The following is a 27,521-nucleotide window of genomic DNA, read 5'->3' as shown; positions in this document are numbered from 1 at the left end:
GGATCGGGAACCAGCGGTGCAAGTGGACGCCTATTAGCGAGAGTAACTTTTTTTTGCAGAATAGAGATTGCTCGTTTAGATTCGCACAATCAACCAAACAATGAGAAACAAAGAATTGATAGCATAGTATGCAGGATTGCCATTGCTTTCATGGACGACAGACATCCAGAGGCGTAAAACGTAGGGCCTGAAGCTTCTCGATTTCTGGCGAATATCTTGTTCTCAGACGCTTCCAACATACCCATTTATTTGAGCCATACCCTTTCCCCGCTCTCGGCACAAAACTCTCCCTTCGCGATTGCCTCCTCACTTTCACCGCAAGCCAACCGGAAAGAGCCCCAGTCACTCCAGGATAGCTGCCTGAATTCCACCATACCAACCCTTTCGAGCCGGGCATCAGCAACACGCTTCACCAGAATCCCCCGCCCAGAGTACTGCACATCCTTGATTATGTCAATGTTGGGACTGTCAGTGTTGACAATCTCGCGTCCTGCTTCATCCAGCAAAGCCCTTGATGCCACGAGCACCAGGAATTCGCAAGGAGCTGCGTGCTTGAGGGGTTGGGCGTCGGGGAATGCCTCGAGTACCGCATTGCCCTGAACTCCTTCGATGACAACCTCCCACCGCTCCTCACCAGGCATGAATTCAAGCGTACCTTTGCATACATGTCCTCGGATGGCAATCTCTTCATAAGCCAGCTCGGAGCGTTCGTCTGGTTTCCAAGCGTTTCCCGTCGGATCGGTCTGCTTCCCAGAGATAATCTTCGCCTGAGCTTTCCCATGCTCTTCCTTTGCGTTGATAGACTTCCCTGTCATTCTGTCGAACTCTGCCTCTCCTCCAGGAAAGTTTTCACGCTTCATCCAACCACTAAATGGGTTTTTAAACCGGAAGCCGACCTTACCTCCATCATGGTTGGTCGCCCAGTAAAACCGGCCTCTATCTCGAAATCTTGGTACAACTTGGATGGGCACATTTAAGTGAGTCCACGACCAATACGGGAAAGATATCCCATTGCTCGAGTCCCCCTTCTCTCCGGCTGTGTTTCCCTGCGCCTTCTCAAGACCTACCACTTTTGGTCGACCGGCTACGCGCCATGCGAGCTGCTCCTCAAGGCAGATCGACCACAGCCCGTGTGCGTACTCCTGCCCCAGCATGTCGCGCATGAGCTTCGCAATGCCCCACATGGCGTCATCCTTGTCGGAGTGTCTTGTGAGGTCACAAGCCGTGTAGGCGCTGACGGAGCTCTCCCACAGCGTCTCGAGAGAACCCAGAGAGCCCTTGACTGGCGAGCGCTGGGTGATATCGGCTTCTTGCAAACGTTGGCGCCAGTGCCGGTCCGAGGCGGCCTTGGCGTCAAGGGAGAGAGGGAAACCTCCAGGGAGTGCTTCGCAAGCAGAGATGGTGGCACAGTCCCAGAACATCTGACTATGGCCGAATTGGAGAAGACGGGGGGATAGCATTCGTTCTGTCATTTGTTAGAACGGCGACGTGAGAGAGACCGTTGAACTTACCCTGAAAGACCCAGCCGCGAGTGTAGAGGTGGCTACCAAGGAGATCTTTGTCCCAAAGGTCGGACGTGAGGATTCGCCACTTGCGCCCACTGAGTCTATGGGAGGAGCCTCTAGGGTCGTATGTGGCAGGTAACACACCGTGTTTACGACCTCGGAACAATCCACCGAGACAATTCTCCGAGTCAACAGCCGCGAGATTGCAGTAGGAATTTCGATAGACCTTGTGCATACGCTTCGCCTCGACCGCCCAGTCCTTCTCGTCTTTCTGGATGATACAGAGAGAGTCAATCCAAAGGTATCGTATCCCAAGCTTCCGAGTGATTTCGATGGCCTCGACAAAGTTTTGATTGCTGGAGATACCGTTTCCAGAAGAAGAGTTGCCCCATGGGATCCCATCGTTGGTGAACTTTTTGGACCGTTCGGCCGTGAGATTCACAAATGGTTCCTTGCCCCAGCAGTGACTCAAAGTCATGTAATTTCTAGTTTTATCTCTTATAGTGTTTTTCTTGACAACCCGAATCTGTAGAGGCGGCCAGGGGTCGTTTGCGGCGCCGATGTCCAGGACGCGTGTTGGCATGAAGGCGTTGCCGGTATGGCTGGGCTGGCATTTGGGGTGCGATTTGACACAGTTATCGATCCATCTCTTCATCTGTTTTTGGGATGCTTCGGAATCTGTTCCCAAACCGAAGGATTTCTCATCGGGAATGAAACCCAGGTCTAGGACGCACATCAGCCAGGGTCGTAGCTCGAGGAGCAAGAGGAGCGGAGCCCACCTTCTTCAGGGAACAGATCGAACCGGACTTCTGGGAGTTTTTCACTCTTGTCCGTTTTGTGCCCAGTGTTGAGTACTGGGCGAAAAGTGATTGAGGTGTAGCTCTTGGTCTCCCTAGTTTGAGCAGTCTCGCGTATGGTCCACCGATATAAGGGCTCGGTATCATCCTTGCTATGGACGACACCGGCAGATGCAGCCAGCTTCTGACAGAAGACACAACCTGATCCTTTGGCAGCAACCAGCCTGGCAGCGGTGACATGGTGGTAATCCCATGTCTTTTCCGACCTCAAGATGTTCAGTTGGCAATCGTCGCAAATCATAATACTTTCTCACTGTAGGTCTTGTCGCAAAATCTGGTAGGTAACGGAGAAGAAGTGTTGGAAGAGGGAGCAAAGTCTGTCGGACAGTTGGCTGCGGTGTCAGCAGGGCGCAATGCACTCGAGGGGGGTGATCTATAGCTGCAACACAAACACCAGCAGTGTAGATGCAATTAGAATAGAACCCTGATTGGGTTGATTGTCACCACAGGTGAGAGTTGCATGTTTCACCGCAATCAGCGGCCGCCGCTCGCAGCCGGGTAAGCCACCAGCGGCTATTTGTGCCCATGTGAGGATCTAATCCGGACACGCTTACTTAAACACATAGTGTTGAGGGAGATTCCATCATTCGCACACTACTGTCCGTCTTCGCGACAGTGGACGAGTCTTCATCGAGACGTACCAACTGCGTAAGTTCTATCTGTACATCCCGTACAAGGTCACACTCGTCCGACTTAGCCAGGCTGCCGAGCATAGAGGATAGCAGAACGATCTCATTCTTGCATTTCCGTTGGCAGGAAAGTATAAAACACAGCAAGTTTGTTACACAATTAGAACACTTCGTTCAACTAATCTTTCTTGGAAGCTCTGGCATCCTTTGCTCCCAGAACCAACGTGTCAGCAGTCATAGTAACGAAGATCTTGAGAAACGTGTACCCCAAAGCCGGGTTTCTGACTGAGGAAATGCTAACGCTTCCGCGGCGAGAAGTGTCTTCCCAAACCCGCTCGATACTTTCCCTTCTAGCGGACGAAGCGCTTCGAAGTCCTACTGTCCCTCGAACTTTTTCAGGCTTCCTAACCCGTCAGAATCGAACGTAACGCATCCAACGTTGAGGTTCGCGCGAGCCCTCGTCAAATCTTCATTGTAGCTTTCCTTCGCGTACGTATGGAACGTGTCACAGTAGGCGCTCATCGGATAACCCTCTCGATCCTCAACCACCACAAAACCGCGCGCCGCGTGGAGCATTTCTTTGATCTTTCGGCGTGACACGTGGTCCTCTGCTTCCATCGCAGCAAAAGGTGTTGGCTGCGTTCTATACAACGCGTCTCTTCCGTTTGTTCTCGCCGCGTGCTCGAGAATGCCACTCACAACCTCATAGTCCAAGAAACTATGGCCGTAATCGAAGGTTGTCACTGCCGCGATAACCTGCAAACCTAGTTCCCGTTGAGGTGATGGTATGGTCTGAAAACACTGCATGCTGGCATCAAAAAACTTTACAATATTGGCCGGCAGTACATCGGTCACAGACGCGCGTACAGCATTCACAGACTCGGCTCGGTGAATATTGTCGAGACGGAGCCGAACAAGGCTGACGTTCATGTCGGCCTGGTTTCGAATCTTCTCCCGTAGATTCTCGAGTTCTTCATGGTTTCGAGCTTCTGTAAGCCATCTGCCCAGGGCGGAATGGGGAGGCAGATTCTTGTCGTTGTTGCCGAGGTTCCCGTGCTCTCTTTCGAGGTCCCAGTCGATGAAATGAGGGAGACGGCAATTGCTGTCGATGTTCAGCTCGATGTAGTCGAAAGTTGCAATGAAGTTTTCCGAGTCACGGCTTCATGTAGAGCGTCAGCGTTACTTCCACGAAGAATCGTAACGAAAGAAATGCAGACATGATGCAAGGGCGGAGTCGCGGAGAAGGGCTCTCTGGATGCAAAGACAACCGAGGGGCAGTTTGCACGTCGACTCACCAGTTGCGACAAGCCCTCTGTCCGTCTCTGCAGACTTGGCAGAGTACATGGACTTCTTCAGGTCTCAGTCCTCTCCTTTTGCAACTCTCACATTCCCAATACACGTCGATCTCCACCCCTTTGTCGGGACACGAGTCACACTCCACACTCTGGGAAGCCCTCTTGAGACACGGGATGCGCGATGTGATAAACACCTTGAGCCCCTGTATTCCCATCATAGAGAGCTCATTCTCGAGCAATAATTCGTCTGAGGCGCTACATCTGTCGAGATCGTCGATAATCAGAAAAGCGCGAACAAGCTTGCCAAGACGCGAGAGAAGTGCATCTCGCACCAGCCGAACACGTCTTTCGCCGTCGCTATCTCCATCTCTTCTAGCGTCAAGATAAAGTCGATACTTTGAGACACAGTCCTCTTTTGCATCAGCTTCGGAGTACTTGACGCACAGCTGTCGGAACACGCTGTGGAGGATGTCCTCCACGAAGGTACTGCCGCCACAGACCACATCTGCTTGCAGGAAAATGGAGGCGACGGCTTCCTTGTCGTCTTTGTACTTATTCTCAAGCATTTCTATTACTTGCGCAGATAAGGTAGTCTAATTGGACTCAGAAACAAACGTCTCGTCAGTCTGAATCGAATATTCCAAGGGGGCGGGATCAAGCCACTTCTAATGGGATATGCGAAAAGCCGGGTGTGATCTGGAAGACCACAACCTTCTCATGCAAACTCACTCTGAAAGCTGAACACGGAAAGAAAGAGGCAGCTTCTTCTCACCTTGCCTGAGCCCGGTCCTCCAACACAACGTAGCGTCCAATGTTCGTCCTTTCGTTGGCGCTGCCAGGACTGGAAGACGGTGCTGCTGATGATCGAGTCCCCCAATGGCCGCCAAGTATCTGCGCTCATTTCGTAAGATTCGCTTAGTGCAGAATGCATTTCTTCGTACTCCTCAAAGAGCCTCATATGCGAGAAAATCTCTCTGTTCTCAATGCTGTTCATGTCGCAAACCCGTTGTCGAGCCCGGTGTCTCAGCTGAGTGGACTGGGGAGAGCTCAATACCAAAATTTGTTGTTCAACGGTGTGCTGGACGAAGGGGCCATTTTTGACCTCGAGGGTTTTGAAGATGGGTGGAAAAGCCATCAGTCTCATGTGCCTGAAGACTCCTTGCAATCAAAGTCCTGACCATACAGAGTGCACATCCCGTTCCAAGAACGTCAGCGAATTATGACTCTGTACTACACCAACACAAGAACACTTGCAACGGTTGAAGCGCTGGTGGCGCAATGTACCTTGGATAAGCTACCTACTTACAATACCTGGGTGGCCGTCAGCCTCAACGCCCCCCTTCTGTGAGTGTGGTGGCATCCTTATGCATGGGATAGGGGCTACTTTCTGAATCCGCCGAAAGTTCATATTTATTATCATCAGAGAGCAATCAGTAAGCCCCCTGTCCAGTCAACTACTTCCTCTCCTCATGTGAGCGTTGGCTGTGAGGGCCAGCAAGTTCAACCACGCACGGGAAATCAAGCTGTCAACTATGCGACCCCCCCAAGAACACTCAGATGGATCAAAATGCCGAGTTCCTGCAGTGTACTTGGATTATTCAGGTCGCCATCTGATATAAATAGTCCTTGTCATGCAGTCAGGCTGTACGGGTCAATCCTACTCCGTATGAACCGCCAAGACCAGATGTGCACTTTTTTGACAATCTGGATTTCCAATCTTTACCCCTTTTTTCCATATTTGAAATTGAACAAATTGTTGCACAAGGCCACCAGATGCCCAAATAAAGCGCCGCGAAAACCAAAGCCGCACAGGTCTTGTAGACATTCATTCATCTGTCGTCAGGCTGTGAGCGTAGCTGGAAGCTACAGTGAGAAGCAGGCTGTAGGGTCGAGAATTCGGAGGCCCAACCTGCCGCCAGGGTCGTCGGCCATGAAACAGAAGGGCTGAAGTTGCTAGTGTTGGATAAAAAAAGCATCTGCATCTGCAAAGCCACACTCAGTCTTGCCTCCTGATCAGAATGCAAAATGTAGGATATATAAACTACCGCAAGCTGGAAGGAGGGTTTGTCGATCACCTTTCCTCACATTACGCTCCAACTCTGTCAATCCTTTGTGTGTGTTTTTTTCACTTCATTCATTCGTTTAATCACATCAAGTGCCCTGCATCCGCCATGTTACTTGGACATTACACCGTTTTGTTGAGCCTGTGTTGTGGCCTGGCTCTTGCACGACCATCCACTCGTTCGCCAAAGGAGCTTCCGCGTCGTCAAGAGGTGCCCATCAAAACCAGGCCAATGTGTGGGCAAATCGTTGACGAAGTCAACAATGGTGAGACCAAACCTTTCATCCAACCTTACGATGGGAGCCTGACAAGGATAGGGACTAACGTATTCTATGCGGCTGATGCATACGAATGCTTGATGAGCGTCCCGTTCCACCAAGCTCCGGCACTTCGCTTCATCGAGTACTACAACACCACGATGCAATTTCAGAGCAATCTGGCGTACCTCAAGAATCCGCCGGCAGGTTACCAGCAGCCCGCTTTTGACTTCATGGGGGTCCTAGAAGAACTGAAGCACAATGTCACAGCGGGAGTCTTCAAGAACCAGTACGACTTCGAGGCCATGCTGCAATACTTGGTTTACTCGGTTCATGATGCCCATGTCAGCCTCTATGCAGGCATCCTATCAGTCTTTTCCTACGCTAGCCCCATACCCCTTGTTTCAGCATCAATTGATGGAAAGGAAGCGCCCAAAGTCTACTTTGCAGGTATATGGGACCCCGCTTGACCACTTGATACTACAAACAGACCTATAGAGTTTGCTGACTTGGACGACACATACAGATGACATCATCGGCCGCCGGGACAACATATCGAACGGCGTCGAAAGCACGATTTCCGCCGTATCGCACATCAACGGCGAGCCAGTCGTGGAGTTTCTCACCCGGTTTGCGGCCCTCCAGTCGGTTGGCATGCTGGAGCCCCATGCCGACTGGAACGAGCTAATGGGCCACCCTGTTCAAAACGTTCAAAGAATTTTCAGCATCTTCTCCGGCTCGAGCACATTCTATCCAGGTGACATCCTCACCTTCTCCTTCGAGGATTCTAGCACACCTGACTGGGAGACGAATTGGCTCGCCATCTACAACACCGCCGAGTACACTGGCCCTCTGGAAACTCCTGGAGACTTCTACAACTTCTTCGTCCTTGGTTTGCTCCCTGATTCGTATGACGAAGTCCCGCTTCCAATAGTCTTCAGAGGTCCGCTTGGCACAGAAACCCCGCCAGCTACTGGAGACACACCTACTGGAGGCGGAACTACCGAAGAGCCCGGGGCCTGGTACAATAGGAGCTATGGTGCCTTTCCACGAACCCCGGATATCCAGCAGGATAACCTGGACGATGAAAGCGTTCTCACAGGGTACTTTTATGGAGACATATCGACGGGAGTACTCAGCATCCCCCACTTCAGCCAGTATGGATTGGAAATGGGCACCTTCGGCCTGGCTCTCGCGCAATTCATTGAGGGAGCCAAGGAAAAGAGAGTCTCCCGTATTGTAATCGATCTGCAAAAGAACTTTGGTGGGTCGACAGGCATCGCTCTGCTGCTCTTCCGCGAATTCTTCCCCGGCATCGACCCGTTCGCAGGGAGTCAACGACGCAGCCATGAGTTGGGAAATATCTTGGGCTCGGCCAAAACACAGTACTGGCAAGGTTTAACAGCCGGTAAAGGAGAGCACTTGGGGCTTCTGGCAGATGAGTGGGTGATAGCGGCTCGACTCAACGCCGAGACTGGGCGTAATTTCACTTCATGGGAGGGGGAATACGAGGGGCCCAGGCGACAGAACGACGACGACTTCTCGCTCGTGGTAAGTCATATGAACACGGCTTCACCACGGCAAGATCCACAGCTAACTTCTTCGCGCTACAAGGAACGATACGATCTGAAGAACCCACAGTTCCACGAGGCAACATTCGATGGATGGCGCCTTACCCGCTACCTTGACGACAGCGGCGAGCAGACTAGGACGATGTGGAAGCCTGATGATGTGGTCATCGTAAGCAGCCAGCTCCGTTGTGACAATCCCCAACTCCCTAACACCCGGAATCCTATCATAGCTCACCGACGGAACCTGCTCCTCCGCCTGCGCCTTGTTCCTTGAACTCGCAAAGACCCAAGCCGGCGCCCGCACGGTCGTTGTGGGCGGCGCCCCGAAGCCGGGCCCGATGCAGGCGGCAAGCGGGAGTCGGGGAGCGCGCCTCTACACCGGTGACACCCTCGACAAAGACTTTAGCTGGATCAGAGAGGAAAACGAGGCTATCCGGCGCCTCCTCCCGCATGATCGAAACGAGACAGGCATATTCGTCGACTATGCTGCCTTCAACCTCCGTGACCAGTTGCGCGAGGACGACACCTCCACGCCTCTCCAGTTCCGCTACGTCCCAGCGGACTGCAGGCTTTACTTTACCGTGGATAATGTTTACAACATGACGGCTCTATGGCACGACGTCGCTCACGCCGCGTTCGAGAACCCAAGCCTCTGCGTCGAGGGCTCGACAGGGTATGGTTCGCGGGACGGCAGGGCAAACGCGCCCCCGGAATCGTCCGCGGTCCCGGCTCCCGTGCCGCGACCGGCCGTGGAATTCACAGTCGACTATGATCCTTCCACGGATAACGGTCTTCCAGCCGGCATCGCTACCCCTCGTCCGAGCAGACACTCGGGCGCAAAAGAGGCCAAGCCGGGCCTATGGGGACCCTGCCAGTTCAACGGCAACACATGCGCAGGAACTCTGGTTTGCCAGTGGGTCAGGTACTTCTGTAACGCCGGTGGCGGAAGGCAGGAATGGACTGATCTTGCTTGCGTCCAGCGTTGCCAACGCCTTGAGGGCGGCGATTGCGTCGTTGACAAATCCTACGACGTCAAGGAGAGTGCAGCTCGCGCGTCACTGGTGAAGAGGGCCAATGTGCCTCAACTTACTCCCGGAAAGGTCGTACGCACTAAGAAAACAAACCTGAGCCTCGCACCGCATCCCCCCCAAAATCCAGCCCACGGTAGTCAGAGAGGCCCAGTGTTCGAGTACCGCAGACCTCCGTCCAACCATCCGAGTTTATGCAACCGCCTTAAAAACAATGGAGGAGCCCCTTTCCTAGTAGATCGAACTCCAGTTGATCTCCCACCGTCTGTAGGTGTTTAAGTTAGATCATCCGCTGAGTCCGGTGGTGGCTGAGAAAAGTCTATTGGCGGTTGAAGCACTTGACGTTTATTGGGTACATCATCGGTCAACTCGACCATTACCAGACAATATTCTTGTAGAACTAGGATGCAGAAAACTCCTGGCCCCAAGTCTGAAGTACTTATAGCATCTTCGTGCGGGTGGTGAGCCTCGCCGCCTCCTGATCTGGAATTACCACATGGAACAGTCATATTAGCACCTAGATAATCATGGCGGACTTCGTTGTGTGAAACCCCCCATTTCCCTACCTGCACCCAGTTTCTTTTGACCTCGACCTCGTCTTAGACCCGGCCAGCCAACAGTCTTTGTGGCACCTTCACCAGAATACATCTTGGAAAGGATTGCCATAGCCCCTCATTCCTCCGGTTATCATGCGGATTTCTCAGGACAGTCGGCCGTTTGCCTGATTGTTTCGCGACGTCGCAATTCTGGATGACCTGGAGACCTAGTCTGCTAATCGAGGCACAGAAGGTAAACGGTCAGACGAAGTTGGCAGGCGGGTTGGATCAACCGTCATCATTAGGTAGTACCTGTCATACATCAGCCACAACGAATACAGCAACCAGCGATGTATGCATGCACATGTTCACACAACCAATCATCTGGCTCAGCCACGCAAACCACGCAAGCCATCCTCCCGGGCGGACCGAGATGACGCCGGGGGGAAATAACGCCTGACGTCCGTAGCGCCGCACGAGTCAAGCCCATCAGTTTGGAGAGAGGGAAGACAGGCAAGTTAAGGCCAAGAACAGCTCCCCTTGATTTCATTTCATCCTTCCGAATGAGTCCCGTACGATCTATGTTGCGAGAAAGGAAAGAAAGTAAACTAAATTGCCCGAGACATTTCCGTCTCATTAAAACTCTGGTCTTGAACCGACCACGGGTGTGAAATGACGCAAGTACATAGGTTTCCGTTGCACAGGGCTGGGAAACAAAATGACAGAACGCCCCCACGCCGAATCCTCCCCTATCGGACATCGTTTGGCTTTGGTACTTCTGGAACATTATACGCTAGTCGAGAGACATTGTACTGGGTTGCCCCGGTCGTATCCGTACGAGGACGCTCATCTCACGGCGTTTGGTTGTTGTGCTGCTGCGGCTGCAGCGGATGCATTTCCGTCGGCGACGGGAGAGACTCGTCATTGTCCACAAACGCCGCAGCCGTCGCCGCCGCCTCGCGGAGGTCGCTGCGCGCCGAGAACCGCCTGATGGACCTCGTCGACGCGTCAGAGTATCGCCTCATCATGTTTCTCTCGCCGCTTGAGACCCTACGCTCGGGCGTCGACGGCGCTGTCGCAGGGGCTGGCGGTGCGCTGGGGGAAGTGTGTTCCTTGGGAGAAGAGTGGTCCTTGGGATAAGGGTCCTGGCTAGACGATGGGTCGCCCCGGAGTGTCATGGCGTTAGACCAGCGCTCCGTGTTGGGTCGCGAAGGCTTCAGCAAGAAGGATCGCCTCTCGGGGAGCTCCTTCAGGGGAAATGGGCTGTCGAGGAGTATAGCCTTCTGGGCGGCATGCTCGTCGTCGTAGCGGGATGATGAAGTCGACGAGGACTCCAGGGGCGTGATCTCGTCGATATCGGCGACCATGGGAGAGGCGAAGCTCGAGATGCGCTTGTCGTGGCCCTCACGCGGCATAGGCTCCTTGATTGTCATCGCCGACGACCACCTCTCACTGCCGCGTTTCTTGGTACCCTTGCCGCCGACTTTTTCGTTCATGTTGTCATCGCCGCCGGCGTCTTTGAGCGTCATGGCCGAGGACCAGCGTTCGCTGTTGCGCTGAAAGCTGGGCGGGATCATTGGCACGGGCTCGATTGTGTCATCGTCCATGGCCCTCTTGCCGGCCGTCTTCTCGCTCGACGAGGACCCGGCGATGGAGGCGTCCATGCTGGCCGTCTTCTTAAGTATGTCGTCCTTGCTGACAGCCTTTTCACTGGCCGACTCGCCCTCGAGTCTGAGCGTGAGATACGTAACGCCAGACGGGTAGTAGCCCTCCTCGATGGCGCGGGTGAGATCATAGCGGGCTTGATCGCTGATGGACCTGGTGAGACGCAGCTTCTTGATGTGCTCGCCGTCAACCGTTTCGTCCCAGGTCCGCTGGAACATGAGCGCGAGCTCATTGACAAGGAGGAGAAAATAGAAACCAGCGATAACCGCCAGGTCCTGCACCTGGTGAGTCGTCGGGTAGTCGGAGCCCATCCGCCTGAACTCTGGGCTGCGCATGCTAGACCGTTGGATCGTGAGGATCTTGATGATGGTGACGGCGACGCTCATGATCCAGAAAATCACGTTGGCCGGCTGCCAGTTGCGGACCCGGCCCTTGGCACCGCGTGTGGCCTGCATGACAGCGCACAAGCCGCAGCCTGCGAAGACGAACGGGAGCAGACCGATGGCAAAGCGGAGCTCAGCGAGCCGGGCGATCTCGAGGATCTGCATGAGGAAGACGACGAGAATGGAGAAGTAATAAAATGAAAGCTGGGCGTGCCTTTGCCATTCCTTCTTCACGTTATATCGCTTGATCTTATCGACGATGAGGACAGGCACGACAAAGTGGAAGAAGGCAAAGGTGACGACGATGCGGATCCATGCCGGCAAGGGAATGATGATCGAGTCGAAGAAGCACGTCGACGGCAGAGGGCTGAACCTTGAGTGGGTAGTCTAGACGGAAGAGTTAATGCTGGCTAAGGGAAGCAGAGAGAAAGAAAGAGAGAGACTCACCAGCCCTTCAGGGCGCATACCACACAACCTCTGCATGATGGCTACTGAGAGCGCAAGGGAGAGGCAGGCAGGGGTGTTGGGTTTTGGGGGACCTGTCGACAACTCTAGAACGACGGGAAACAGGACAGGAGTTCATCTCGAAGGAGGGGACAGCTGCGACACAACTCTTATCTTATTATCATCAACGCCGTGCCGATACAAACACCGGAGGCGGGCGCCCCTCATCCTTAGAGGCTGGTCCAAAGGCTGGGTGTGTCCAGGACGGACTCGGGCGCCCTTTGGCGTCTCTGTGCTGCCGCTCTTGGGGCGTGTTGTGGTGGTGTACGCTCGGGGCTTGCAGAAGGAGGCGTTTCACTATTGTGACAATGGTGACGACGAGTATATTTCGAGAACTGTGCAGCAATAGCAAGGTCGAGCGGCCCTACGACTGGCAATGCGTGATTGGACGGCGAGGGAGAGACACACGGCTACTGCAGGTAGGGCAGGGAGCCAAAGAGTCCGATGGGGGAAGTCCATTCTAGAATTGCGATGGTCAGCAACCTCTGGTGGGACGCTCACGTATACACACATTTTGGCATCACACGCCGCGCAGAACGAAATACATGCCGGCCAACAGTGCAGCAGTCCCTGTCTGCGAAAGGATGAGGCTAAACACACGGCCCTTTGGTACGAGAGAGTCAAGGAGTGCCGAGCGGTGTTGGTTTAGCCCCGAAGTGGAAGCCGTTAGACCAACGAAGATCCCGCTAGTCACACGACGGTGGCGGAGACGGCTTCGACGCCTAGCGAGAAGTTCACCATAGCTGACGATCGGGCCACGTGCGTGGTGCAGACTGAGAACGAATGAGAGGGAATAATAGGGAGTGAGAGCGGCTGGTAATGGGGGTTGATTATGTGCCAGGAAGTTGTCCGGCCCCTTTCAAACCACACCAGCCTCTACCTCTCTACCTGCCATAGATATTCGTACCTGGGCAGAGGCTATACAAGGTTGGTTGGGTTAGGTGTGATTGCTGCACCGGGATGGCGGGAAGCGATTGGAGCCCCGACCATGAGAGAACCATCTCGCTGCGGAGGCCGGAACCTGGTCGGGACCTTCTGCACGCTCGGTCCGCAGGGAAGGGCACGGTAAGATTGAGATGGACAGAGTGTTGTGAGTGTTGTAGCTGTTGCACTCCTTCAATAGGCTACTCTTGGACTGGCTGTCCCACGATGAACTCTCACCGCGGCGCGGTCTGGATTTCGACCCCGAGCCGCGTTCGATCGCGTGGCCAGGGTTGGTTTCCACGGTTTCCACGGTTTCCTTGCTTTTGTTTTGGACGCCACCCATGAGGATGGCATCGTCTAGTCGACTGGTTGTTGTTTTGGTTTTCTTCTGCATCACGGATGGATCTGGAACAGAATCCGAGTGGGACGTCACCCGAGCGGTTGACTAAAGAGGCTCAATGTGGCCATAGCTTCCTCCCATGTGCGAGGAATGTTTATGCAGGCCGGGGGTCACCGACGGCGAAGAGGAGATCCGACTCGGGCAAACAAACGATTGGGAAGGATGACATAGTATGTCGGCAGAACCGGGCGACGTGGGAATAGACTCAGGGGCGGTGACACGCCGAAGCATGAACGGACAGCAGTTTGCCAAAGGAGTTCGGGCGGTCGGTGATTGGAATTGTGACACAATTCCAACCGAACTCTGCCGTGTTGCGGATTGGAATTCGGACAATTGGACGACTGAGAGGGGCGAGATAGCAGAGCAACAGGGGTCGCGACAAGGTGGAGAGGGAAAAGAACTCAAAGGAGAGAGCACCCTCCGTCCCGGTCTGGCCTCGGCTGTCGGTGCAGGTGCGCCGCATGTGTCAGCAACTGGCAGTCGAATTTTGCACGTGACGGGATCGTAAACCCAGCAGTTGCGGGTGGAAGAGTGGAATGGAGTGGTGACCCTGCTCATGTTCGAGTCAAAGGTCTGCAGAAAGTAATAAAACAGACCAAAAAGGGACAACTCCATGTGGACCGGCCGTCTTCATCAGGAGGGTGAGTGGGTGAGCCGTCGAATGGAACCAGAATATGCCAGGGAACAGCGTCCGCTCGAGTTGTCGTTGGATTCGCCCTGGCTGTCGTCCAGCATTGTGCATCAATGTTGAGGGTTGGCATAGCACATATCAAGGCAGCAAAGGTACTCCGTACGTAAGTTAGAAACAAATAGGTAGTACGACGTGATACGAGATGTTGCTTACCTAGGTAGGCACTATACTATGTAAGGTACCTAGGGGGGTAGAACGGGTAACCAACCAGCCAGATCGCCCAAGATGTGCCAAGACGACCAATCTGGCCCGTTTCGCTCCCCTCTTTTTTATCCGCACGCTAGCGGGTGCTTGGCCCGTACCTCAGCAGGATTCAGTACTCTGGACTAACTAAAACTGTGGATGGATAGCTGGCAGGAAGCTGTTGAACAGAACATCTCGTGAGGCCGAGGTAAAGTTAAAATCTTGGGACATGGAGGTCGGCCGCCGTGGTTGCCTCCCTGGCTAGAGACAGCCAGCCATTGGCTCATGTTGCCACATTCTCCAACCAAGGCACGTCGCCTGTCGACGTTGGGACGGAGACTGACTGGCCTTGACTGTTGAACCGCCAACCGTCTAGGCAGGTAGGTTAACTCTCATCGACCCTGGGTTGACGCGCTCAGTCGTCAGTGAATGCTGCAGCCAAGAGGGCCCATAGCTTGCTGTGTAAGACAGTGGGTGCCCGGGGAGGTAGTATAGGTACGATTATGAGGCTGATAGTGTGCGAACTTGCTAGAGCGTCTTCACCTCTTGTTGCAGGGAGCTTCCCCTAGCGGCCTGACAGTCGTAAAGCTCCCAAGAGCAGGCACTCTGGGACTCGGACAAAAACATGTACGTACTTCTCTACCAGTGGGGCTAGCCACTTAGCCCAGCCCCAATCCCCCCTACTCCCTTACATTCTACGGTGCCTCAGTGGAGTGGCCGCCGACGATGGCCCATACCGACCAGTGGCGGATCGACCTGCCCCTGCCCGCCTGCCTTTCTGCGCACCCAGGTAGATACCTAGATACCTACAGGGCCTACTGCTGCAGCCCAACGTTCCAGCTCGCAACCGTGACGCAATTAAAGCCCCGTCGCCCTTTTCGCAGCTTGACTTTGCGCTCCTGCCCGCACCGCATCACATACCCGGGTAGTTCCCTCCTCAGACCCGGAGGGCATCTATCTCTCCTCACGTCGTAAAAGCTGCGACCGTCAACTCTCGATCCGACCGACCTCTCGACAACTCGCTATTCCTCTTACCTTACCCGATTTACAAGCCCTCCCGCCCTAGCTCGCTAGGTCACCTGGAAATCATCCATAGCTTTGTTCCGGTTATCCCCCCTCCCTCGGCCCATCCGACTATCCCGTGTCCGTTGCTCGTCCCGAACCTCGAGCCTCCCCGGCCGTGAACTCTCTCACCATTCCGTCAATCATCACCGCCGTCCTCGTCCTTTTCGTTGCTGTCCTTACCGCCCTGCTCTTCGCAACGTCTCCCACGAACCCCAGCGCCGCCGCCGAAATGGACTGGACCAAGGGTATCATGCCCCTGCACCAGGTGCACAAACCTCCTTTCACCGTCGAGTCGCCCGGCTACGAACGCGTCGACGGCGAGACTCTCCCCCGCCGCCACTGGAAGGCCAAGGATGGATTACGAACGCAACCTCATCCCGACATTCGTACAGTCTACGACATTGTCAAGCGGAGTGCGCAAGTCTACGCCAACGAACCCGCTGTCGGTACCCGTAAGCTCGTGCATCTTCACAAGGAGAAGAAGAAGGTGCCCAAGAACGTCGATGGGCAGGTCATAGAGGTCGAGAAGGAGTGGCAGTTCTTCGAGCTGTCCAGGTACTCATACCTGACCTACGCCGATCTTCTCACCTACATTAACCAAATTGGCTCGGGCCTCCGCAAGTTGGGTCTGAGCAAAGGCAGCAGAGTCCACCTGTTTGCGACCACGACGTACGTCCAAGACCACTCCCCCTCTCCTATACTCCTGGCGTACCAAGCGCTCCGCAACCGACATTTCAGGCCTGCCAATAAGCTAACCCGTCTTTCTGGAACCTAGTGCGAACTGGATGGCCATGTCCCACGCCTGCGGCTCGCAGTCCATCTCCATTGTCACCGCCTACGACACCCTTGGCGCCAGCGGTGTCGAGCACTCGCTCCTCCAATCGGACGCTGAGGCCATGTATATTGACCCTCAGCTCCTCAAGACGGCAGCCGGAGCTTTGAAGAAGGCCGATAAGGTCAAGTTTGTCATCTACAACAACAACTCCCTCTTTTCGGATGGCACCGAGGTCGACGCCTTCAGGAAGGCGAACCCCGACATCAAGCTCATCAGCATCGAAGAGGTGCGCGCATTGGGCGAGGAGAACCCCGTCGACACCGTCGAGCCCAAGCCTGATGAACTGTTTTGCATCATGTATACCTCCGGTTCCACTGGCCCGCCCAAGGGCGTGCCCATGACACACGGAGGTACCGTGGCGGCGAGTACGTCTCCCTTGCTTGCTTTGCCTCTAGAAGCTGCCAGAGGCTAACTAACCGTGCACAGTCACTGGCCTCTACACCTGCGTCGAAGAATGTGTTAGCCACAGGGAGTACGTCCTGGCATATTTACCTCTGGCCCACATCTTTGAGCTCGTTCTCGAGAATCTTGTTCTCTTTGCCGGTGGCACCCTGGGCTATGGCAACCCTAGAACCCTCTCCGACACTTCGGTCAAGAACTGCGCTGGTGATATGCGCGAATTTCGGCCGACGGCTCTGGTAGGCGTGCCCCAGGTCTGGGAGACGGTGAAGAAGGGTATCATGGCCAAGGTCAACAGTTCTGGTCCTCTCATCAAGGCCCTTTTCTGGAGCGCCTTCAACTACAAGACCTTCATGGTCAAGTATGGCCTCCCAGGCGCTACTCTTTTTGACAACATCGTCTTCAAGAAGGTGCGTGATATGACGGGTGGCCGTCTTCGCTTCATTATGAACGGCGCGAGCGGCATCTCGGACGGGACGAAGCACTTCCTCTCCATGACTGTGGCCCCTATGTTGACTGGCTATGGTCTGACCGAGACGGCTGCCAACGGTGCCCTTGGCGACCCTCTCGAGTACACATCTACTGGTATTGGATCTATCCCTGCTGCCGTCGACCTTAAACTCGTCTCCATCCCAGACCTCAACTACTACGCCGACTCGAACCCGCCTCAGGGCGAAATTTGGATCAAGGGTCTCCCTGTGCTGAAGGAGTATTACATGAACCCGGAGGAGACAGCCAAGGCCATCACCAAGGATGGCTGGTTTAAGACGGGTGACATCGGAGAATTCGACTCTGTCGGCCATGTGCGCGTTATCGACCGTGTCAAGAACCTCGTCAAGATGCAGGGAGGAGAGTACATCGCTCTCGAGAAGCTCGAGACTGTCTACCGCGGCAGCCCCTTCGTAGCCAACCTCATGGTTTACGGAGACGGCGAGCACTCTCGTGCTATTGCCGTCATCGCCCCCAACGAAAAAGCTCTTGCCGAAGAGGCGCAGAAGCTTGGCGTCGACGAGCACAGCATGCACACTCATAAGAAGGTTGTTGATGCCGTGCACAAGGACCTCGTGGCGCTCGGCCGAAAGGCTGGTCTGACGGGCCTTGAGATCATCGGCGGTGTCGTTCTGACTGAAGAGGAATGGACCCCGGACAGCGTATGTATCATTCCCTCCAGCCGCAAGGCAAACACGACCGGGAGCTAAGCCCACTAACACTGCTCATAGGGCCTCGTCACCGCCACCCAAAAGGTCAACAGGAGAGTCATCAGGGAAAAGTACAAGTCTCAGATGGAAAAGGCCTTCACCGACTAATCGGAAGAAATCAAATCTCTCAGTGAGTGGGAACGGAAAGGACTTCGTCTCCAACAGCGTCGCTTAATTTCTACTAAGCTTTCCTCCACTGTGGTTGAAAATGCAGGCTTGTAAGGGAGAAACGACAGGAAAGTAGAATCGGGAGGGGAATTGCGGCCTGTTGGCTGTCCTTGTAGCACTCAACGATCTGTCATGATGTACTCTACATATCTGTTTACTATTGCCTCAAATCTCGATTGCCAAACCCCCCATTTGCCAAGCCCTTGCATGGACCTGCTGGTTTAAATTTGTTAGGTCGGTGTACCTGTTCTTGCTGAGAAAGGTTTCCATCTATACAACATCAGTAGCCTTGCAATGTTGTTTTGCACACATTCTGCAGAAGGACACCTATTTTTCACGTCAAGTATGTATGGTCCAGTATTTTTACATTTTATTTTTTGGGTTTATAAATGTGTCATTTCTGTTCGCGCACAGGCGATATGGCCTCTGTCTGGGTTTGTTTTTACACTCAAGAACGTAGTATATAAATGTCGCTGCTGTCCTTGCATCTCCTATTTCTTCTACCACTGCGTAGCCTCTGCATGTGGTTCATTGGCCCAGTCGGAAGCGAGTCCCTGCAGCTGCTGCCTGAAGAGAAGGTAGGATGCCTTCCCTGTTGTATAAGCATCATCGTGCCTAGGCTCCTAGTCCCGGGACACACGAGAGCTGAGTCCCTCCTTGACGGCGTCCAGGATCAAGCCCTTTGCCTTCTCAACACCCTCGGCGGTGCCAATGACCTCAATGGCATCCTCCTTGTCATCGTTGCGGGGCACGTTGATCTTGCAACCGCTTTGCTTGCGGATCGAGTTAACCTTGCTGCCACCCTGGCCGATGACATAGCGGTAGGTCTTGGGGTCGGGCAGAACCAGGTAGCCCGTGTGGGTGTTCCTACGGGCCTGCTCGATGGCCGAGGCGATGGCGGCCTTGGCCTTCTCGATGTTCTCGGGAGAGCCACGGAGAACCCAGGCGATATCGCCGTCTTCGCCCGCAGCGCTGTCCACAACCTTCCACGAGTGGACATCAGCGGTGGCGTCGTCGTCATCGGTGATCAGAGGCAGAGCACTGCCATTGCTACGGCTGGCGCTACTGGGTTTGGGAGGCACGCTCTGGCCAGCATGGTCGACAGAGATCTGGTGGTTGTTGCGGAGCTGGCGGAAGAACTGGCCATTGTTGGAGATGGAGTGGTGCAGGCTGCGGGGAACCTGGAGGGTCTCTCCTTCCTGCTCCTTGACGAGAGAGGCAATGTGCTCCTTGGCTTTCTCTACGTTCTCGGGCCGGCCAGTAATCTTGACACCGGTCTTGCCATCACCCTGGCGGGGGATGTCGATCGAAACAGTAAATTGGGCCTCGAGCTGTCGCTTAGCATCACCACCACGGCCGATCAGGGTCCTGTGTTTTTCAGTGGGGACGTCCAGAACCTCGGTAATTTGACTCTCCTTCTCCGCGACGATCTCTTCGATCCTTGCGCAGATCTTGTTGACAATGTCAGAGCGACCCTCAACCTTGATCGTGTGGCCATCAGCCTCCTGCTTGGGGAACTGAATGGTACGGGCAAGCTCGCGGCGGTCATCGGACCCGCCAGCCTTGATAACCAGGTCACGGAGGTTGGCGCCTGTCAGGTATTAGTTTTGGCTCGGCCAAGGGGCGGAACGTCAATAAATCTTACCTCCGGTTCCAATGAGAGACTTGTGGTGCTTCTTATCCACCTCAATGGTTCTTACAATGGTGTCGTTGAAAACATCTCTCTTCTCCTCGAGCGCCTTCTTAGCAGCCGCCACCTGAGCCTTAGTGCCCTTGATCTGGATCTCAACGGTGTCGGCGTCGCGGCCGCTAGGAATATCAATCTTGGCGCCGGAAGAAATGCGTAGCTCCTCCAGGGCAGCGCCACCCTGTCCAATGATGGACGGGACCTGCTTCTGTTGGACGGAGACTGTCGCTGTAAAAGAGGTGTCCTTCAAGTACTGGAGGAGGGAGAGGATCTCGTCGCGAGCCTCATCCGCTCCCTTCTTGGGACCGCGGACAATGACTTCGTCGGGCTCCTGGTGACGCTTAGGCTTGCCGGCATCGCTGACAGCGTCGGCGTTCGCCTCGTCGTCCTTGGGGCTCTTGCCAGACCGCGGGAAGAAGATCAAGACCTTGTACTTGTTTTGCAAGCGGTTCGTGACGCTTCCTCCCGCGCCGATGAGCTCGCGATGGAACTTGGGGTCAACCTTGAGGATGTGGGTCACCTCATCGGCCAGGGTGCGGCTGAGGGAGCTGATGTGTGCCTTGGCAGCCTCGGCCTTAGCCTTGGGACCCTTAAGCTCGACCTTGCCATCCTGAACCTGAATCTCAACGTCAAAACGGTCGCGAAGCTCCTTGATGTTCGAGCCGCCCTTGCCAATGAGGTGGTTGGCAAACTTCTGGGGGAAGTCAAAAGACATTGTGAAACCACGCTCCTTCTCATCCTCCTTTTCTTGCTCAATGAAGGCGATGACCTTGTCCTCAAGCTTCTTGACAGCGGAGGCGGGACCACGCAGGGTAACGACAGTACCGACTGAGGACACACGGATGGGAATCTGGTCATCGGCCCGGTTTGCCTGCTCCTTCTTGATGAAACGACGGAGTCGCTCGTGGAACCTATCAAGGTTAGCGTCAATACGCTTTCGCAACGAACTCAACGCAACACTCACTTCTGGGGCACGTCGATGGAGGCAGAGGCGATCTGCTCCTGCTTGTTGATGATGTCCAAGATTTGCTTGCGCGCAACTTCCAGGGCCTCTTGGAAGGTACGGATCTCGTCATCGGATGGGCGGCCGGTCTTGATCTCGGGCTTGGGCTCGGGAGCAGTAGGACCCTCAAAGACCAACAGAACGGGAGCGTCCGGCTCACCAGACTCGGGGAGAATGACGTGGACACCATGGCTGTTCCTCATGCGTGGGCCAACATCCTTGACCAGGTAGTTGTGGTAGAAGGGGTCAACGGGAATGGGGGCGATTCTGGCAGGAGGAACGGCGTGGACAAGCTTCTCGATGGCCGATTGGGCCTGGAGAGCCTTCTTACCGTCGCGCGAGTACAACTCGTACGGGGAGGAACCGCTGGCGTTGAAAGGCGTGCTAATATGAGTGCTGTGGGCTCTCTCAATGTCATCAAACAGATCACGGTGGCGCAGGTAACGAGTGACATGACGGGCGTGAACGTTGACGCCGCCGGGGGCGTTCTTGTGGAACCGACCGATGTCGAAAGTAGTGGACTGCATATTCATGGCTCTGTCCATGGCAGTCTCGACACCCTTGCTCAGCTGGGCGATAGGGCCAATGACGGTAACAGAGTCGTCGTCGTCGTCGGTGGGCAAGAGGATGGTGCAACCAGTCTGGCCAAAGAATTCATCCAGAGACTCGCCACGGCGGCCGGCGATAAACTGGTGGCGTCCCTTCTGCAGACTGAACTGGTCAATAGCCAGCTGGTTCTGCAGCTCCTGGACACGACGCTCGATCTCGGCACGCGCGGCTTGGACAGCGGCGCGGTCACCGGCCAACTGGATGTGGTTGTCGCTAGCGGGAACGAACACGGGGCGCTCGCCCTCGTTGACAGCGAGGTTGCGGCCACGAGGAGCCCAGATTTGGTGGGGAGGGACGCGAACCTGGACGCCGTTGTTCTCGTACTGATTGACATGGCTGTTTCCAGGACCCGCAATAAAGGGGTAGAACTCAGCAGGGATGCCGCGCAGCTTGGTGTTTACGTTGGCCGTGCGCTCGCCAGCAATCTTCAGAATCTCGTTACGAGCCGAGGCAGCAGACAGAGCGTTGCCCTCAACGAGAACATCGATGGTGGAGTCATCATCCTCGTCGACAGGGGCGCTGCCCTCCTCCGCCTTAGGAAGCTGGACGCGGGCACCTGACTTCTCCTGGATGGCCTTGATGACGGAGCCGCCCTTGCCAATGATGTGAGCACGGGCGGACTGGGGGATCGGGACCTTGATGGTGGTCTAAAGGAGCAGAATGTCAGCCTAGCTGCCCGAACTTGGTGGCGTCGTTATTTTCCTACCTTGGTACCAATCTGCTGGACGAGATCCTTCAGAGCCTGCTGAGCAACGTCCTGAGGGCCAGTTGCGTCAAATTTCAATCTTCCGTTGGTAGCGGTGGACAGAGTGATGTTGGCGCGCGACTTGCGGTTGATATCCTTCATGATGTCCGGAATGGGGCGCTTCAGCTGGCCGCGCGGGAGGATGAACTGGGGCTCCAGTACAACCGTCTCGACGTTGCGACCAGGGATCGACATGGAAGGGGGACCATTCTTGGGAGTGGCATTTCCGGAAGCGGGAGTCGAGGAGCGCGAAAGACCATTGGCAGGGGTAGAAACGTTGCTCTTGGCTCCCCAGATCGGGGCGACGGTGGGCGCCTTGGAACTGGCCCCGAGCTCGGGGAAGAGATCATGGGACTGAGGATCGAACTTCTTGCTAGGGGCGGAGGTTTCCTTCTGCTTTCCCGCAGCCTTGGTGGAGATGGGTTCGGCCCAGGTCGCAGACTCGCCGGACTTCAGAGGGAGATCCTCATCGGGAACGTCCTCAACAGTGGGATGGTGGTCGGCATGAGTCTGGAGAAGCTTCTGGGCAGCCGAGGGCTCGGCGCCGTTGGAGACTGCAGAATCAGTGGAGGCCATTGTATAGTGGAATGACTAACGAAGGTAGTCGTCGATGGGATGGGATAGAATCGTGGGAGTAGGAGGGCGTTTCGGTATATCTGCAAGGGGTGGCGACGGTTAGCTGTGCTTGTGGCAACAACGGCGGGGGCGACTGTAACCGCGAGCATTGGACCGAGGCATGGGAAGGAACTCACAACTGACGATATATACGGCAATTGGAGACAAGACCAGTAGAATCAGACTTCTGATGAAAGAAGGCCGAAGCGTGAGAAACCGTTGAGCAGCAGATTAACCGATGGAGAAGATGGACTTGTTGCTGGCTTAGAACATTGTGACGCGGAGCGGCAACAGTGATCGAATCCAGGTGAGGTTGAATCGGGAGGGGGATTGGCAGAGTCGACAAGCCAACCAATTGATGGTCCGAAAGGAGGTGAGATGGGAGAGGGTAGAAGGGATGGGATGGGATGGGATGGATGGGGGGTTTGTACGTGTAGGGGAATAAGGGTGAGGTGGAAGATTCTCGACTCCACGACGATGGTCGAGCTGTTCAATTGGAATGGAATTTCTGGCGGGCAGGGGTTCTACTTCTAGAAAGGTTCCCCGTCTGGCCAGCTGTGCTTTGCTCTGCCAGCGGTTCGCTCCCAGTCGAGTCCCAGACTCCCACAGCACCGAGAGCACCCTGTGTGTCTCCACCTACGATGACCCCACACCTAGGTACCTTGCTGTGTGGTAGGTAGCCTCAGCCATAACCTAAATTGTTAAGGCAGCCGTTGCACCTGAACTGAACGGGCCAGACTCCGTTCCAGTTCCTGCTATTGGACGGGAGCAGCTCCGGATGACGGTTTCGGCATCACCTGCGGCAGGCCGGGCAGGCGTGGTCCGGTATAGAGTTCCTTCCGGGCCCGATCCTCGGACGCTTGGATCTCATTTTGACGACACAGAATCTGGGTCCGGGGCTGCGGCTCGGCGGTTCAAGGATCAGACAAATTGTGTGAGTGTATGTCTTGCTCGAGTAGGATTGGACAGAGACGTTTGGCACAATGGATGTTTGTTTTTGCACCAATACTCGTTCAGGCCTTTTGCGGACGAGTATCATTGTAGGTAGCCTAGCTTGAATACCATGTTGTCTCATGCATCAGAAAACATCTGTCACTGAATCTCGCGTCTGCGAGACTACCAACAACAGAACCCGCGCCCAAGGGCAGCCGTCCTTGCTAGCTCTTCCCCATCACTCGGCCTGTAGCCGCCCGCCTGTCAGACGCTTGAACCTGGCTGCCTAAGCCCTAGGCAGGGACGGTCATTTGGTGAAAAGTGTTTTTAAATGGAAGCCTCTGTGTCATGACACATGATATGGAAGACACTCTTGTCCTCCACTCAGACAAGTGACCCTCGCAACGTGGCCGCGTAAGACGTTTTCGTGACGTGATCTGATGTTTCGGGTCTATTCAGCAGCCTGTTCTGCTGCTTTCTGCCACGCATGAACAATACACGTTGTGTGTCTGTGTATCTGAAAGACGCAACTGAGAGACAGGAGACAATCTGGCGCCCCTTGAGCATCAATCCAGGGCGCTTGGCCTAGCGTCGCCCAGCTTTTAAGGGTCGTTTCCGTATGTTGTGCATCAGGAGGCACAGTGCGTGCCGATGAGAGTCTTCGGTTGCTTGTGGAAACCGAACGGCATGTAGTTGCCCGAATGATCGGGCTTGGGAGATCAAATCGCTGGAGAGCCCTTTGAGGCTATGATTTTCTCTAGCTCATAATCCCCGATGACATCAAGAGCTGCTAGCGGATGACGTTTAACGTCTGGACTAGGCCAGAGTTGGTCCCCTAAAGTTCGCATTGTAATAGGTTCCAGGTTGGGCTGTCAAATTTACCACCAAGACCACGTTGTTTGCATCGCATCCTAGCCAGTGAAGACGACACTGAGGCGAAAATGGCGTGGCCAGTCAGACCCGACTGGTGCCCTTCGTTCTCAGATTGAAAGCAGCATGCCCTCAGCCGTGCCGGAAATTTGCTGCCACAGCCGGCCGACGCAGGGGATGGACGAGTAGCACCATAGCAAAGGCACACCGCATTCTGCAGGAGAGGTAACAAGGGAGTGTTTGGTTTGTCTTTGCGAGAAACACGCATGCCGCAGGTGTGCGACCCAGCCAAACGTTGGTGATAGGGAAATACATGCCACGACTGAAAATCTGCAAGCCACGACCTTTGCAGAGGCCTGTCCCGGGCGCAGATTGGTTGGCAGAATGCCTCGAGCACTCAGACTCGCATCCGTTCGACACGCGGGGGAACCGACACAATCGATTACGACGTTGCTCGTGAGCCCCTTCTCACAGGCAAGTCGATAGAGAGAGCTTCGTATGGACTCCGTCTTCTCGTGTGACTGAGAGCTTAGACAAACGTGGGGCCAGGTCCTCAATGGATACAAAAGCGAGGCGCAGATGCCTGTCGTCAAAGGTCAAATCGTGCCCACGTTCGACAACATCTGATGGAGGCCTTATGAGCACAAGCGCCTGAGAAGCTGTTAGCAATAAGTCTGAATTGATGTCTGAAAAAAGATGGGCAGAAGAAGAGGATTTTCGATGCCAAGAAGACATGCTACCGAAGCAGCACTTTCTGGTCACCTTCAGGGCTCGCTATGGCGATTTCGACCAAAGTCGACCTAAGCTCATGGGTTCGTACCGCAATAGCATGGCCGATGAACAACATTGGCTTTCAAACTCAACCACAAAGCGCTCTGGACAACAGCACTTGGGCGAAGATAGCTGCAACCTCAACCCTGGCCTGGTGGGCACAGTCGTATGCGGGCTTTCTCGGTGCAAATATTGTCCCGGTTCAGAAGCGTTAAAACGAGACGCGACGTCAGCCCTGTGCTTCTACTGAGATGTTCGGGAAGCCGGAGCAGCCGTGTCGGCGAAAGTTCCCATATTCTATCAGGTCGAAAGAAATCTGGACGTTGAACCGGGTGAGCAGGGCGCGGCGGTGTCCCGCAAGGAGCAACGATGATGCCATAGTCATGTAGTTCATTGGTCGCATCCCCGCCTCGTCGTCGACTCAAGTCCTGAACGGGACCTGGTTTAATTGGTGTAACGGCCTCCGTCGACACGATGGGAAGACGCCTGGCCCCATTGCTAGAGGTCGGCCGGTTTCGCCTCATCCAACCAGACACCTTCTACTACCTTAGGTACCTACTGAACCGCGGCCTGCACGATCGTGGGCACACACCCTACTAAGCCGAACAGATACGGGCGACATCGTAATGCTCTGTCGTCAGTTTCCCGTTCGGAAGTCACCAAGAAGATGAGTTGATTGCCGGCATCTTGGGCAACGTACAGCAGGCAAACGGGAGCATGGCGCGAAGGCGGCTGCAATTAGAAAAGATTGTAAACACATGGACCAAGCCGCATCATTCTCTCGATGGGGTTTGAAACAAGATCCAAATTCGCAGGGCAGGCCCGATGGACCAGCCCATGTCGGGTTTGCGGGACCAGGAGGCAGGAACGTGCATTGGCCAGTAGTGACCCACTTCGCAGCCCACACAGGTAAGTACACCTAAGTAGGTAGGTAGCTATGTACCTAGGTACGATGACGATACGTTCCTCGACTTCACGTGTCTCTCGGGTCTCACTTTTTGCTTGCGGCACGCAGCTGAGACCAGATTTTTATTGCAAGTATCAGTCGCTACTTGGCTGTTGCGGAAGGCAGCCACGGACGTGTTACCAGTAGAACAAAAGAAGAATGGGAGAAGAAGGAGTGGATGAGTGGCCGAACCTCATTTGCTGGCCTGTTGGCGAATGGAGAGACATTCTTCCCATCCTAACGTCCAGGAAAGTTCAGGATGACGGCCGTTCCTGCGGCTGATTGGACCGGCCCGCGGCTGCTCGACCGAAATGTCGCCAGCAGGGTGGGTGGGATACCATGAGTGCCTGCTGTCTTGGGGTTTTGGGGGATAGTCGGGAAAGTGTTCCTTGGGCAATAGCATATCCGCTTGTCCCTGGGCAGTCGCCAATGTGGATCTTCAAGCGGAGAGTAAACCCTTCCAAAGTCCATAGAAAGTTCGCTCGAAAGATTTTAATTACCTTGTGCAGTTTGCTGGGACTATTAGGGAGAAGCAGGGCCGAAAACTGGAGAGATAACATTTGCCTCCAAGGTATCCGTAGCTTCAGTGGAAAACGTGCTATTGATGGAAACACATTTACAGCCCCTATGAGAATGTTCAATTTAATCATTCGAATAAGAAGACACGGATACGCGCAGGCATCCAGCGAGTTCATCTCGCCTTCGATTCGTGTGTTGCCACTTCATTTTCGTGTCAATATCGACTTGACCCAGCGCGCCGAAAACCTTTGTTCGCAAGGTTGCAATAGCTGGCAGATTTTGTGACGCAACAAGAAAGCATCTCCCTGTCGACGCGTGACATAAGGTCACCTCAAACACTCCAAGGGTCAAGAAAAAGAAGCTTGGGCGAAAGGGGGAAAAAAACTACTGAAAAAGCAAACACTCATTTTCTTTCTCCTCCAATCTGATTCGCCTAGGACCTCCCCCTCATTGAATTGGTTAACTACCCAGGTAGGTTTCTTGGGGTTGGGCACTGGCGGCCGGGAGAAACGAGCTGCCGGCCAGCCATACACCACACAATCTCATTTTCTGTTTCTCTGTCTGCCAGCATTCCATGCATACATCGCAGCCCCCTGACTTCAAACCTTGCACCAGTTTAGCAACTACCTTGAGTAGGTGGTGTGTCCGTACACACTATCTGTAGGCA

General features: G+C 54.6%; 6 protein-coding genes across 6 annotated transcripts; 2 read left to right on the top strand and 4 right to left on the bottom strand.

The window, feature by feature from the left end:
- Positions 1-245: 245 nt before the first annotated feature.
- On the bottom strand, positions 246-2,603 carry CDEST_08878 (Putative heterokaryon incompatibility; the record flags this gene model as incomplete). Its single annotated transcript, XM_062925037.1, has 3 exons — positions 246-1,465; positions 1,512-2,228; positions 2,285-2,603. 3 exons carry the CDS (start codon positions 2,601-2,603, stop codon positions 246-248), a joined length of 2,256 nt encoding a protein of 751 aa, XP_062781088.1.
- A 763-nt stretch (positions 2,604-3,366) lies between these two features.
- Positions 3,367-5,280, bottom strand: CDEST_08877 (Putative AAA+ ATPase domain, P-loop containing nucleoside triphosphate hydrolase; the record flags this gene model as incomplete). The annotated part of the gene is made up of 3 exons (XM_062925036.1): positions 3,367-4,150; positions 4,287-4,879; positions 5,059-5,280. 3 exons carry the CDS (start codon positions 5,278-5,280, stop codon positions 3,367-3,369), a joined length of 1,599 nt encoding a protein of 532 aa, XP_062781087.1.
- A 1,177-nt stretch (positions 5,281-6,457) lies between these two features.
- On the top strand, positions 6,458-9,483 carry CDEST_08876 (Putative Tail specific protease, ClpP/crotonase-like domain superfamily; the record flags this gene model as incomplete). Its single annotated transcript, XM_062925035.1, has 3 exons — positions 6,458-7,055; positions 7,132-8,345; positions 8,407-9,483. The coding sequence occupies 3 exons, from the start codon at positions 6,458-6,460 to the stop codon at positions 9,481-9,483; spliced, it is 2,889 nt and encodes a 962-aa protein (XP_062781086.1).
- A 780-nt stretch (positions 9,484-10,263) lies between these two features.
- CDEST_08875 (uncharacterized protein) lies at positions 10,264-13,680 on the bottom strand. The gene is made up of 3 exons (XM_062925034.1): positions 12,804-13,680; positions 12,236-12,752; positions 10,264-12,175 (listed from the first exon to the last, which is right to left on the bottom strand). The coding sequence occupies exons 2-3, from the start codon at positions 12,269-12,271 to the stop codon at positions 10,592-10,594; spliced, it is 1,620 nt and encodes a 539-aa protein (XP_062781085.1). The 5' UTR covers positions 12,272-12,752; positions 12,804-13,680; the 3' UTR covers positions 10,264-10,591.
- A 1,715-nt stretch (positions 13,681-15,395) lies between these two features.
- Positions 15,396-18,483, top strand: CDEST_08874 (Putative AMP-dependent synthetase/ligase domain, AMP-binding, ANL domain-containing protein). Its single transcript, XM_062925033.1, has 4 exons — positions 15,396-16,224; positions 16,331-16,755; positions 16,817-17,940; positions 18,010-18,483. The coding sequence occupies exons 1-4, from the start codon at positions 15,785-15,787 to the stop codon at positions 18,094-18,096; spliced, it is 2,076 nt and encodes a 691-aa protein (XP_062781084.1). The 5' UTR covers positions 15,396-15,784; the 3' UTR covers positions 18,097-18,483.
- Positions 18,484-18,536: 53 nt separating this feature from the next.
- CDEST_08873 (Putative K domain-containing protein) lies at positions 18,537-23,291 on the bottom strand. Its single transcript, XM_062925032.1, has 5 exons — positions 22,953-23,291; positions 22,162-22,856; positions 20,808-22,102; positions 19,802-20,754; positions 18,537-19,747 (listed from the first exon to the last, which is right to left on the bottom strand). Exons 2-5 carry the CDS (start codon positions 22,774-22,776, stop codon positions 18,780-18,782), a joined length of 3,831 nt encoding a protein of 1,276 aa, XP_062781083.1. The 5' UTR covers positions 22,777-22,856; positions 22,953-23,291; the 3' UTR covers positions 18,537-18,779.
- Positions 23,292-27,521: the final 4,230 nt, after the last annotated feature.

The sequence above is a fragment of the Colletotrichum destructivum genome, chromosome 5, assembly GCF_034447905.1.
Source record: "Colletotrichum destructivum chromosome 5, complete sequence".
Classification (NCBI taxonomy): Eukaryota; Fungi; Ascomycota; class Sordariomycetes; order Glomerellales; family Glomerellaceae; genus Colletotrichum; species Colletotrichum destructivum.
The sequence above is the reverse complement of the archived record's forward strand: the minus strand, read 5'-3'. Positions and strand labels throughout refer to the sequence as shown.